Genomic DNA, 14,594 nt, shown 5'->3' with positions numbered 1-14,594 from the left:
CACTTTATAGTGCACTACTTTTGAACAGGGCCCTTAGGGCTCAGTAGTGCACTATGAAGGGAATAGGGTGCCATTTCCTACGCAGTCTTGGTCATTTGAGACTGCTGATTTGGGAGGAGCTGGATATCGACCCTGTTGTTGATTGTGCATTTTGCTTTGTCTTACAAAACCAATCCTTGGAGGCTTAATAAAAGAAATACATGCTCGGCTCCACCAAATACTTGATGTAAGGTGCCGTCAACTATTATCTCTTAAGTTGTTTTGATTACCCTACAGTTTTGCCAAGTAAAGATTATGGCTTCCAGGCTACAGCCTGTCATCATGCTTGTCAACATTTGTTCCTGTACCTGTCCAGTGTTGTTATACATACCTTATGTAAGCATCGTCACATTTTGAAGGCAGTGCTCCATTACGTTTCCATGTTGCAATGAGATGTTATATTACTTTGATTGATTTATAGTCAATGGGGAGACAGCCCAAAGACTTTCCCCAACACCCTCAAACCCCCCTCTTATCTCCCTCCTTTCTCTTCCCTCCTTTCTCCTTTAATACTCCATGCGTCACTCATGCTAATAACCACACTCCTCATTTTGTCTTCTCATCAGACACATGCTGCTCTCCCATCTCTTGTTTTCTCTTCTCCTCTCTTCAATATTTCATGCCAATGAAACTGCATCTATTCTCAGCGTTTCCCCATGTCCTACCACCTCCTGACTGTCAAAACATCATTTTCTATCATTCGACATCCCTCTCCCTGACTCTTTCTACCCCCTTGCTTCTCAATCATCTCCATTGGGACCATCATGTATTGGTGATGATGACCCTCGGTGCAGTGATTGCCTTCCTTTATTTAATTTCTCCTCATGCTTGTATGCCATTGTTCCATTATTGTCGCTACCCCAATTTTGCAAACACACTACACCCATTTTGCACACACACACACACAACACACACACACACACACACACAAAAGTCAATCACCTATTGTCAGGGTTGGGTAGGTTACTTTCTAAAAGTAATCCATTACAGAAACAAATTACCTATCCAAAATTGAAATCAATAACTTAACTTTTAGATTACCTAAACTCAGTAACATAATCTGATTACCTTCAGTTACTTTTAGATTTACTTTCCCCTTAAGAGGCATTAGAAAAATTGAACGACATCTATTGCAGGATAAATCATTGTTAAGGTTTACATAGCTGGCCATATATGGCTGTTAAATTTAACTTTGTGGGTTGGTTATGTAGTCTTCTTCTAGCCCATCACTTTCTACTACATATAATAATACGATTAAAATATATCTTTACATTAAAAACCAAAGTCTATCAGAATTCCAGTCATTCCAATAAATGTTATACACCTTGATCTTCAAGAATAGGACTTGGAAATATGGAAGTATAGATTAGCCAAATTGTTTTACCTGAGCATAACCCCAAAACTAAGGACTTATTAGCCAGTCCTACTCTGTTGTTTATGATTTTGTTGTCATGGAGGACAGATTTGTCTCATTGATTCGAGTTGAAAAATAAATGCTGCCCTCATGGAAATGCATGCTTTGAGAGATACTGAGAAGTGCTATTTACATGTGAAAACTTAATTTCATATGCTACGTTTGCTATAGGCCTATTGTTGACCTTTTTGTTGGTGACACTTTGATATCTTGATAATATGCAGCTGTATAAAGAGCAAATCCACATTTGAAACAATAACAAAACAAAAAAAAGCTGAGGGATGGGAGTATTGTAACTACTCTCAGATGAATAGACAGAGCTATGGATACAAGGACTGACCAGTCATGATATCAAAAGTATTGTTTTAACCATGTTATGAGGCTATACAGTGTTTGTTTACATATACAATGTTTACAAACATTTGAACATTTTGGGTTCTCATGGAGTGAGACAGTTGAACTACGCTCATGAGGCATTTATAAGTTATATTCTTCAAAAATCAATGGATATACACTACCGGTCAAATTTTTTTGAAAACCTACTCATTCAACCAAAAAACGTGTTAAACAAATCAAAACATATTTTATATTTAAGATTCTTCAAATAGCCATCCTTTGCCTTGATGACAGCTTTGCACACTCTTGGAATTCTTTCAACCAGCTTCATGAGGTAGTCACCTGGAATTAATTTCAATTAACAGGTGTGCCTTCTTAAAAGTTTATTTGTGGAATTTCTTTCCTTCTTAATGCGTTTGAGCCAATCAGTTGTGTTGTGTTGTGACAAGATAGGAGGGTATACAGAAGAAAGCCCTATTTAGTAAAAGACCAAGTCCATATTATGGCAAGAACACATCAAATAATCAAAGAGAAATGACAGTCCATCATTACTTTATGACATGAAGGTCAGTTAATATGGAACATTTCAAGAACTTTCTTCAAGTTCAGTCGCAAAAACCATCAAGTGCTATGATGAAACTGGCTTTCATGAGGACCGCCACAGAGGCTAAATTCATTAGAGTTTCCAGCCTAAGAAATTTCAGACCAAATAAATGCTTCACAGAGTTCAAGTAACAGACAAATCTCAACAATAAATGTTCAGCGGAGACTGCGTGAATCAGGCCTTTATGGTCGAATTGCTGCAAAGAAACCACTACTAAAGGACACCAATAATAAGAAGACACTTGCGTGGGTCAACAAACATGAGCAATGGACATTAGACCAGTGTAAATTTGTCCTTTGGTCTGGAGTGCAAATTCGAGATTTTTGGTTCCAACCGCTGTGTCTTTGTGTTACATGGTGTGGGTGAACGGATGATCTCTGCATCTGTATATCCCACCGTAAAGCATGGAGGAAGAAGTGTGATGGTGTGGGGGTGCTTTGCTGGTGACACTGTCAGTGATTTATTTAGAATTCAAGGCACACTTAACCAGCATGGCTACCACAGCATTCTGCAGCGATACGCCATCCCATCTGGTTTGGGCTTAGTGGGACTATCATTTGTTTTTCAACAGGACAATGACCCAACACACCTCCAGGCTGTGTAAGAGCTATTTGACCAAGAATGAGAGTGATGGAGTGCTGCATCAGATGACCTGGCCTCTGCAATCCCCCAACCTCATCCAAATTGAGATGGTTTGGGATGAGTCAGACTGCAGAGTGAAGGAAAAGCAGCCAACAAGTGCTCAGCATATGTGGGAACTCCTCCAAGACTGTTAGAACAACATTCCAGTTGAAGCTGGTTGAGAGAATGCCAAGACTGTGCAAAGCTGTCATCAAGGCAAAGGTTGGCTATTTGAAGAATCTCCAGTATAAAGTATATTTTGATTTGTTTAACACTTTTTTGGTTACTACATGATTCCTTATGTGTTATTTCATAGTTTCAATGTCTTCACTATTGTTCCCAGATGTAGAAAATAGTAAAAATAAAGAAAAACCCTTGAATGAGTAGGTGTTCTCAAACTTTTGACTGTTACTGTATATATATATTTACAAATCCAAAAATGATGTAGCAACTACAGATTGCTCCTTTAAGTTTATCAAAAGTGTACGAGTTTGATCATGTCTCCATGCCTATGGATCTCCATGCCTATTGATCATGCCTATGGATTTTTTTTATCAGCATGAATTAGATTGAGCAGTAAAAGTCTCACTTTTATTCCATAGGCTGGAATCCATGCTATGCAGCTGTTGCAAGAGTACATTTTTCACTGGCTGTCCACTGGTTTAAAAAACAATGATGTTTGTAACAGCCATCCACAACAACCACAATCCGTAAGGTGAAAATAGCAAAATGAGAGAGCAGCAGTGTGATTCACATCAATGACCTATGTACTGTAGATATCAATAATAAGTGATATCCGTATTGCCGTAGACCACACCACTGCTGTCATCCTCCAAGTGTTTGTTCAAGTTGGATAATCTTTGGAATGCCGACAGTAGTCGCACCATTGGAAGACATACAGTGAGCACCATAATTCATTGGACAGTGACCATTTTTTTGTTATTTTGGTTCTGTACTATAGCACTTTGAGTTTGAAAGGATACAATGACAATGAGGGTGAAGTGCAGACGGTCAGCTTTAATTTGAGGGTATTTTCATACATATCTGATGAACCATTTAGAAATGACATTTTGTACATGGGTCCTCCCATTTTAAGGTACTAGAAGTATTGGTTGAATTGGCTTCACAGATGTGTGTCGTTAGGCAGGTGTATTCATTTGTGTTTTTAGTGAATGCAAGAGAGCTGTTGATGAATAGAATTGATTCTAGACTTTGCTATTGCCTTTGGAGGTTGTTGTTTGGGTGTGACAACATGAGGAAGACAGCAGTGTCGGTGCAAATGAAGCTGGCCTTCATAAGGCTCAGAAATGAAAATCAATCAATCAGGAACATTGCAAAACCCTGGGCATGCCCAAGTCAGCAGTTTGGTTCATCATTAACAAGAAAAAAACCTGACAACAGCCCAACAGATCGAAAACACTCTCCTGGATGCAGGTGTAGATGTGTCAAAGTCTACCATTCGTAGAAGACTACACAAGCAGGACTACAGAGGAAACACTACAAGATGCAAACCACTGATGAGCCTGAGGAACAGAAAGGCCAGATTAGAGTTTGCTAAAAAGCATCTAAAAGAGCCCCAAGAGTTCTGGAAAAAAAGTATTGTGGACAGATGAGACAAAGATGAACATGTACCAGAGTGATGGAAATTGGAAAGTGTGGAGAGAAAAAAAGACATGCCCATGATCCAAAGCATACCACCTCACCCGTGAAACATGGTGGAGGGGGTGTTATGGCTTGGGCCTGTATGGCTGCCAGTGGAACAGGCTCACTTGTCTTCATCGATGATGTGACTGCAGACAGAAGTAGAACAATTAAATATTTTATCTGCTCAGATAAAACCAAATGCCTCCAAACTCATTGGATGGCACTTCATCATGCAACAAGACAATGATCCTCAACATACTGCTAGAGCAACGAATGGGTTTTTGATGGCCAAAAAGTGGAAAATCCTTGACTGGCCGAGTCAATCACCGGATCTGAATCCAATTGAACATGCATTTTACATGCTGAAGAGGAGACTGAAGGCAATAAATCCCCGAAACAAGCAGGAACTGAAGATGGCTGCAGTACAGGCCTGGCAGAGCATCACCAGGGAAGATATCCAGCGTCTGGTGATGTCCATGCATCGCAGACTTCAAGCAGTCATTGCATGCAAAGGATATGCGACCAAATATTAACAATGATTACTTTATTCTACATTATGTTAAACTGTCCAATGTTTTTTGATGCCCGAAAATGGAGAGGACTATGTACAAAAGCTTCTATAATTTCTAAACGGTTTATCCGATATGTATGAAAATACCCTCAAATTAAAGCAGTCTGCACTTCACCCTTATTGTCATTGTATCCTTTCAAACTCAAAGTGCTAGAGAACAGGACCAAAAATAACAAAAAATGGTCACTGTCCAATGAATTATGGTGCTCACTATAGCTTGGACTGTAGCCTACAAAAGCCTATTCCTGCTCTTTTCCCGCGATCCATCAAACACATTTGGTGTGTCTTCATAGTGGTCTCTGACTTATGGTCAGACTCACCCACGTTGAACAAATTTAAACTTGTGCCTGTTTTCAATGCTGATTGGAATGTCATTGAGAAAACAGAGAAGTGTTACATGCAATCCGTTACACCCCAACCCTGCCTACTGTACATGTGTCTCACACCTGTTATGATGTCTGTCATCACTCTTCATACATATAGCACGCCCCCATCTCCCTTCTCCCCTCTTTTTCATTCGCCACGATCATTTACCAGTACCCAGCTCATTCCCCAAAGTTTCACCTCTTATCCACTCGTTAACTTTCTCTCTCTCACTTTTCATCATGTCCTGACATTGCAGAACATTGTTCTTGATTGCTTGGCAGATGCCATTATCCCAGGCCTATATCTTCCCAATCTCATTAGCCATTTGTACAGCTGGGTACTTGCTGGAGCGAATCAGGTTAAGTACCACGCTCAAGGGTACACACATCAGTAAGGCCCACCTGGAGTTCATACCTGCCATCCTCCTGATCGCCAATAACCATAACAGACACGCTATGGTGTCCTTCGTCTTTTTCTCTCCCCCTCCCTAAACTTTCTCTCTTTTCAATTTCCCTCTCTCTCTTTCTTTCTCACCATAGTCTCCTAGGCTCTCACTTGGTCTCTCTCGCCATCTCACTTGTTTTTGGCACAGTGGGGTTAGGTAAACAGAGGAATTGAAAATTCATGTTGGGCAGTAGGGGTGAGAAAGGGAGAGGACAGGGAAGACTTGGGAGGTGGGTGTGATGGTCATGCCATTGTGGTTTACTAACACAACGCTGAACATGGGGAGAGGGACGGGGACATAGATGGCAAGATTTGAAACTGTACACATCATTGTTAGGTGTTTCTTCGTGACCAAATATTGTTGTTTTTCTTATTAATAATGGTTGGTTACACTCACTAAATGTTTTTATTTGGGATCATTCTCATACCCAGAATTCTCTGAACACTTCATTCAAAGTAGGTCTTTGGTGTTTGAATTTAAAATCTGATTATTATTAAGTGAGAAAAGAAGAGTGATAAAAAGAAACAGGAGAAAATGTATGATGCAGAAGAGAAACAGAGCAGAACATTTATAAAAAATATTTCTCTGTTAATGAATTCTGTTAGTAAATCATTATCAGGAAAACAAGGATATATGAAGACAAGGAGGTAGATTGATGATAATATATGATCTAAATAATCAATATGTCCATACCGGTAACAATCATGGATGAATCACTGTGCATGTAGAGTAAACAAGGTAACTTCTCTATAGTGTAAGGCTACACGTTTACCATGCAGTGCCCAGCAACGGCAAAAGAACAACATGCACATCCACAACACGTCCCAAAACATCAAATTAAAACACATTTGATTATTGATGACATGAAGCAATCCACTAGACCATGCTTCCCTCTCACATACTATGTTTGCACAAAGCCCATATTGAGACATTCACAGTCTAACACTCATACATAGGCCAACCATTCCCATACACATGCATAAGGCCTACTACATGGTTCATGTTACTCAAATAGGAAATGTGAATATTAAACATGTCAATCTCAATATTTTCTGATCTTCGTTGACAGTATTTTCAGTGTGAGTTGTAGGTTATAAAAAAGAGAGGGTTTGTGAAGAGATGGCTGGGATATGCCATGGAGACGCAATGCATTCCTCTTGAGTGAGAGGTGACAAAGGGATGACAAATGCTAGTAGCAAGTGATCTGGCATAGTAAGAACAGGCAGAGGAAAGGGAGAGTTGGGGGGAAAGTGTTGGTAGGCTACTCTCTCTTTCTCTTTCATCCCCCTTTCCCTGTCACCACGGCAACATGCCTGGAAGGCATTCAAAAGAGGGGTCATCACTGACAAAAACAACAGAGGGAGAGAGTGAGTGAAGGGAATCGAGATCAAAATAGACAGTGTGTGTGTGTGTGTGTGTGTGTGTGTGTGTGTGTGTGTGTGTGTGTGTGTGTGTGTGTGTGTGTGTGTGTGTGTGTGTGTGTGTGTGTGTGTGTGTGTGTGTGTGTGTGTGTGTGTGTGTGTGTGTGTGTGCGTGTGTGCAGTGTGTGAGAGCGGTGTGCATGAGAGAAGGCGTGGAGGAGAGAGTAGGGCTGTAGACCTACTGTGGTTTAGGAAGAATATATATAGCATTTTCTCCAATGAATTTGAACTTTACTGAGAACTAATCACAAGATGCAAAGCATTTAGTATTCCCAATGACAGATTATAGAAACTCACATTAGGGAGACTTAAATCCCCACTCACATCACCAAAACCACTTATGAAAATTACACCCAAGATATGATAATAACCGTTATAATAGGCCTATAGAATTTGCATAGTTAATCAAACACAGTAATGCCTAAAACAGTGAAATTAATAGTGTTTAAACCCACCATCGAAATTAAACAGGTTAATTAAAATCTCTCTGAATATTGGAAATTAAACACACGCCCGCATCTCACACACACACACACACACACACACACACACACACACACACACACACACACACACAGTGGTGGCGGGGTTGGGCAGAGTGAGCGCATCTTGTCCATCAGAGGGCGGGATTGTAGGAAACTGGCGCGCAGTGCGTGGGTGGTTTGGAAGAGGCGGCGGATAGAAACTAGCCACTAAATTCTTCTGCTGCTCTGTCGTTCGCTGCAGACTTTACGTATATACTTTCATTGCGGAGATTAAACTAACGTCCGTGGGCGTGGCGTTTGGCTGGAGCAAGGAGTCTGGGTAGCAAGGCAAGGTAGACACCTCAAAGTCTCAACTGACAGTCTGAGCTGAGGCTCATTTAAAATGACAAAGTAGATGATCGTCAAAACGAAACGGGAACACAATACCAACAGAAGGATAATTTGAACACATTTTGAGAAACTTCAATGCCAGCTGTGCTTGACCAACCAAGACGAAAAGATAGTATTGAGATATGTTGAGGAGAATTGCAGCATCTTCTCGGCTCAATATGGGACTACAGTTGTCAGTTGTGGCAGCCTAATTTGCCTTATCAATTATTCTTATTACACTGCTGTTTTCGGTCAGTGGAGAGGAATAGGGAACATAAAAGTAATAGCCTACTCAAAGCACGGTGACTTCAACGTGCGCAGCAGGCAAAGTAAGTACAAATAGGATTGGGGAGAATGCCCAAAAGGGATTCTTCGCGCAATGGAATTAGAGTTGAAAAACACGTAAACCAAGCCAAGTACGCATATTTGTCCTTCCCAAAGGTTGCTGGAAACTATTCAACTGCGTTGTTTTTGACCGTCGGGATGTTGTGAGAGACCCACTGTTTGGGACGGCGGAAACTGAGAGCGAAGAAGGTAGCCTAAAAAGAACGAGGAACAGTGGGATTATGGCTCTCGCAACGGTTTCTCTTTGTCTAATAGCGCTCGCCTTTACAAACTTGCACCTGACGCGAGCCAACGACCGACATGCCGTCTATTGGAACAGCTCAAATTTACAGTAAGTAGGCTACAAGTATAATACAGTACACTATTATCTTTGTTTTCTTTGTTGCTATGGACCTAAACCGACGACAGGTGTCAGTATGAGGAATTGATCATCCCCTAACTAAATGTTACTATTTTAGAGAATACAGGTGAATGTATGTATAAATCATTGTTAAGTGTGTGATGAATGCTGTATTCCCCCATCCCGAAAATGTGCATTGCAGAATTTGCCTATTTCCAATATACACGCGCACACACGCACGCACACACACGCACATGCACACACACACTATAGCAAATACCAGGCAATCGTGTTGCTTTAATGTTCCTTTCCACCATGTAAGCAGGTACCTGGTGTTCTATATGAATATTTAATTAATGTGGACAACTCAGTTGTCACTGTCCATCTCTTACTCCACAATGACTCATATCTGTCATCTATGACCCCCTCCCCTCTCTCACTCTCTCACAAACACTCAATCCTCTCCATCTGACTGCAATCCATTCTGATGTTGTCTGCTTTCTTTGTCCCCCCCATAGGTGGTGCATCCGTAAGGCTAGGGAAAGCTATTTCATATTGAATTAAGTTGCCAAAATTATGTAGCCTAATTATCCTAATGTCTATACATAAATAAATCAAATCATTCAAAATAGGCTACTACACCAGAAAGCATGATTTGGTCACAGAGGATCATTCGTTTTTGAAGAAAAAACGCTGTGGGTTGTTTTAAATCACAGCCTACAGTCGAAAGGGCCCGCAATTTGGGCAGCGGGCTCTGCAATGACCAAATAGATGAAACTAGATAGAAACCAAATAGAGTTGAAACTGTCAATGAAAAGCAGAGAGACCCAGCCAAGCATTTTGCGATATTTCTAAATACAATCGCAGAATAACATAGTTTGGAAAGTAAATGACTATTACTGTAAATTGAAGACAGTGGAAAGACTCTAATCTGTCTTTAGTTATCAAAATGCTCAACTTAATTGAGCGAACACCTGCCTATCTTATTGGCACCAGCGGAGAGTATCAGCCATTTCCCCGGTAGTGCTGAGCGATTAGTGCTTTTTGAGGTGTGTTCGTTTTCGGTTAGATTATGAAAAAAATGTTGGTTTCGCAATTTTTTTAGACATTAAATGCACTATGATTTATGTGGGTTGAATGCTGTAACAATTCATACAATGAATAAAAGTTCCATGATGGTAGTGACTGCTCATTACTGCATATCACTTATTTAACTATCATTTATTCACATTACTTTAATAAAATATTTGTTTTATTTGATTGCTTCATTATTTAATTCAAAGTCAGACTGGACTAAGGTAAGTGGGCGCGCAATGGATTATGGTCATTGTAGTTAATTACCATGTTTTCAGTGCTAAAATATGTAGAATATTGGCCTGCACATCGAGATCACAGAAAAAAAAATGTACCAAATGGAATTCAAATAATTGAACTGACGTCTTGTCAAATGGTTGTTTAAAAAATGAAAAATAACCGACTTTTCCGTTAATCGCTCAGCACTAATCCCAGGTGAGTGTGTGTATTCACTGTCTTTATTATTGGGTCAGGGACACTTGAAAGTTAGTTTTTTAACAATAATTTACTCCTCCAGGTTAGATGTACGTCATATTGTATTTGCGTCTCTCTTTTTCTTAGGCCTATTAAATGGTTGAAGAAAACGTTGTTTTTATTGATCTGTTTGTCAGTGTCAGCAGAGTAGGCTACCCTGTAATTTTTGTCATATTAAAAAAAGATTCTGCTAATGTCTCCAGTAATATGAAGTGTAGTAGAATTACATGTAATGTGTTTATTAAAGGCCACATTTTGCCCCTGCAAAGAAACAAAAGGCTATCTGATATAGCCTATAGTCTAGCCTACTCTACGCCACTACGCGCTGCATTTTTTTTGCGAACAGTGATTGAGTTATATTAGTAGCCTAAATTATGACTAGCCAATCTAATCATCACAAATAGGAATAGTAAGGCTATCTGACATAAGACCGCAAATGTGAGGATGCATGGAATTCTTTGTGGTGTATTTCTATGGTGAAAATTTGCTTCCCCAAACTTGAAACCTTGAAACAAAAAACATGCACACGCACACGCACACGCACACACACACACACACACACACACACACACACACACACACACACACACACACACACACACACACACACACACACACACACACACACACACACACACACACACACACACACCACCCCAGAAACCTGCCCCTCTCTTCCTATTCTTCTTCTATCTCTCCTTGGTCATAACAATCCTACTACAGTAGGTAACTATACTGTAGGTAAACATCTCCAGACCTCTAACACAATACCTCTGCAGCAGAGATCGATGGGGTATCTGGTGCCTTTGTCCTCTCATTAGTTATCCATCTTTCTCACATTCTTTTATCTTCTCCCCTCACCCCTCACTTTCTCTCTCTCTCTCTCTCTCTCTCTCTCTCTCTCTCTCCCTCTCTCTCCCTCCCACTCTGTCTCTGTCTCTCTCTCTCTCTCTCTCTCTCTCTATTTTTCTCTTTCTATCTGTTTTCCACCTTTTTGTTTTGTCCATTTATATTCACCTCAGACACTGGCCTATCTCCTGTATCTCCTCTCTCTAGCTCATACTTGGTTATTTACCTCCCTCTTTCCCTTATTTTTCTACTCTCTCAGCCAGCCTGTCCCCATCAATTTCTTTTTTGTTGTTGTGTGCATCTCATTACCCCCCCATCTGCTCTTGTTTCCTCATTCACCTCCAAAACCCAGGTTGAGTCCCAAATTGCACCCTATTACCTAGTGCATTACCTAGTGCACTACAGGGCTCTGGTGAAAAGTACACTATATATAGGGAATAGGTGCCATTTGGGACATATAATGGAAAGATAATATCAAAGATAATTACATATATACAATAGAGTTGTTTGAATGCATCTGAATGATAATTCTGAAATATTTAATATAACTCAGTCTGGGTATGTGAGGCTTGAGTTCTGGGCATGTGAGGCTTGAGATACTCAAGGTATCTCAATCACCTCTGGTGTACAGAACCAACAGTGCAAACTAACACCTAGTCAAATTCCTACTAGCCCTGGTTGTGATAGCAATTATGTATGCCAGTTTGAATCTCAATAGAGGAGGCATATTTAAAGAGAATCATTAGCAGTACCAGCACATGTTCAAAGTGTTGTGAGGGTTTTGCAGGTTTGTGCGTGTCACATTCTGTATTAGGATTATCTATCATTGTTAATTATTCATTTGGTATGTGTTCTATGACTTGCACAGCGTGAGGAGTACGCCCAGGCATTGTACGGGATAATCATTCATCAAGTCTTGGCACATCAGCACCTTAATATAACACTTATATGAATATATTTTCATTTTAATATATTCTAATGATAATACGTGTATCTGTGTGGGGCGATGTGTGTGTTTGTAAAAAAAAAAAAATCCCCTCCTCCACATTGAGATAAGAATCTGTAAAATAATGCAAAAATTGACCCAGTTTGCAGGTAGCAGACAAATCCACAGAGGCTATGGCAGGAATACTGATAAGCGATCAAGCCTTATAGGCCGTAGGCTTTAGGCCACTTCAGCATCATTCGTTCATCTCAAATGGCACCCTATTCCTTATATAGTACACTACTTGTAAACAAAGCACTATGGACCCTGGTCAAAAGTTGTCCACTATATAGGGAATAAGGTGCTATTTGGGATGCAACCGCTGTCCACATCCTGCTGCAGGCCTCACTTACCCACCTCAGAATTAGATACTACCTCAGGGGGAACAGGGAGGAGCCGAGGCCAGGGCAGAGGGCAAGGGACTAGGGGCTTTCAGGGCTGAACTCTGGGTGATGAGGCCTCGTTGTTGGTTGTACCCTTGAGTGAAGCATTCAGCCCAGATGGCTACAGAAAAAAATCCAGCTGTGAAAAATGGGATCACATGAAAACCAAGCTGTTTGTGCTAAGGCCATGAAAACAGCTTGCTATGGGTTTTATTCAGATGAAAAATTCACATTTACCTCTTATTTGACCAGGTAAGCTGACTGAAAATACATTCTCATTTACAGCGAAGACCTGGGGAATAGTTACAGGGGAGAGGAGGGAGGATGAATGAGCCAATTGGAAGCTGGGGATGATTAGGTGGTCATGATGGTTATAATTTAGCAAGGACACGGGTTTACCCCTCTACTCTTACAATAAGTGCCATGGTATCTTTATTGTCAACAAAGAGGCAAGACACCCGTTTAACGTCCCATCCGAAAGATGGCACCCTACACAGAGCAATGTCCCCAATCACTGCCCTGGGGAATTGAGATATATACAGTACCAGTCGGAAGCTTGGACACACCTTCACATTCAAGGGTTTTTCTATATTTTAAACTATTTTCTACATTGAAGAATAATAGTGAAGACATCAAAACTATGAAATAACACATATGGAATCATGTAGTAACCAAAAAAGTGTTAAACAAATCAAAGTATATCTTATATTTGAGATTCTTCAAAGTAGCCACCCTTTACCTTGATGACAGCTTTGCACACTCTTGGCATTCTCTCAACCAGCTCATCCCAAACTATCGCAATTGGGTTGAGATTGGGTGATTGTGGAGGCCAGGTCATCTAATGCAGCACTCTATCACTCTCCTTGGTCAAATAGCCCTCATCAGGTGTGTTTTGGGTCATTGTCCTGTTGAAAAACAAATGATAGTCCCACTAAGTGTAAACCAGATGGGATGGCGTATTGCTGCAGAATGCTATGGTTGCCATGCTGGCGAAGTGTGCCATGAATTCTAAATAAATCACTGACAGTGTCACCAGCAAAGCACCCCCACACAATCACACATCCTCCTCCATGCTTCATGGTGGGAACCACACATGCAGAGATAATCCGTTCATCCACTCTGTGTCTCACAAAGACAAGGCGGGTGAAACCATAAATCTCAAATTTGGACTCATCATCTAATGTCCAAACTTCCTGAATACTTACAAGGCCCTCCTCCACCCTCCTTTCAGAAAGTCTGACCATGACTCCATCTAGCTCCTCCCATACTATAGGCAGAAACTCAAACAGAAGGTACTCATGCTTCAAAGTATTCAACGCTGGTCTGACCAATCGGAATCCACACTTCAGGATTGTTTTGATCACGTGGACTGGGACCTGTTCCGGGTAGCTTGCGAAAATCATCTAGATGCATACACGGATACGGTGACTGAGTTTATAAGGAAGTGTATAGTAGATGTAGTACCCACTGTGACTATTAAAATCTACCCTGTTAGCAGTTGATGTTACTCTTCAATAACACAGACCCCAAAGCAAATCAGGGGGAGAAAAATAGTTTTATTCAAAGAGGAGCTATTATGCTGAGAGTCAGATGTTCATTCTCCCCTGTCCTCAGTGATTCTCTCCTGTGATTCTTTCCACAGAACAAAGGGACAGGATGTACTTCAAAACCCAGCCCTAGCCTGTGGTTGACCAATTCGTTTTCCTTGCAATAAAACTGGGCCAATGGCCAAATAAGAAGTATCCGATTTCAGGTTCAATGTATAAACAATTTGGACCAATGAGAACTTGCCATGTAGCTATGAGTCCCGGAATGAAATTCCTCCCATG

The 14,594-nt window shown here is 40.7% G+C and overlaps 1 protein-coding gene across 1 annotated transcript in view; it reads left to right on the top strand.

Moving 5' to 3' along the window:
* The first annotated feature begins 8,107 nt into the window (after nucleotides 1–8,107).
* The window catches only part of LOC112266629 (ephrin-A3-like), an 84,680-nt gene continuing 78,193 nt past the window's right edge, over nucleotides 8,108–14,594 (top strand). Inside the window, exon 1 of the mRNA XM_024444292.2 lies at nucleotides 8,108–8,991. Within this exon, the coding sequence (XP_024300060.1) occupies nucleotides 8,882–8,991 (110 nt within the window). The 5' untranslated portion in view covers nucleotides 8,108–8,881. The remainder of the gene's footprint in view (nucleotides 8,992–14,594) is intronic.

The sequence above is a fragment of the Oncorhynchus tshawytscha genome, linkage group LG13, assembly GCF_018296145.1.
Source record: "Oncorhynchus tshawytscha isolate Ot180627B linkage group LG13, Otsh_v2.0, whole genome shotgun sequence".
Taxonomy (NCBI): Eukaryota; Metazoa; Chordata; class Actinopteri; order Salmoniformes; family Salmonidae; genus Oncorhynchus; species Oncorhynchus tshawytscha.
The sequence above is the reverse complement of the archived record's forward strand: the minus strand, read 5'-3'. Positions and strand labels throughout refer to the sequence as shown.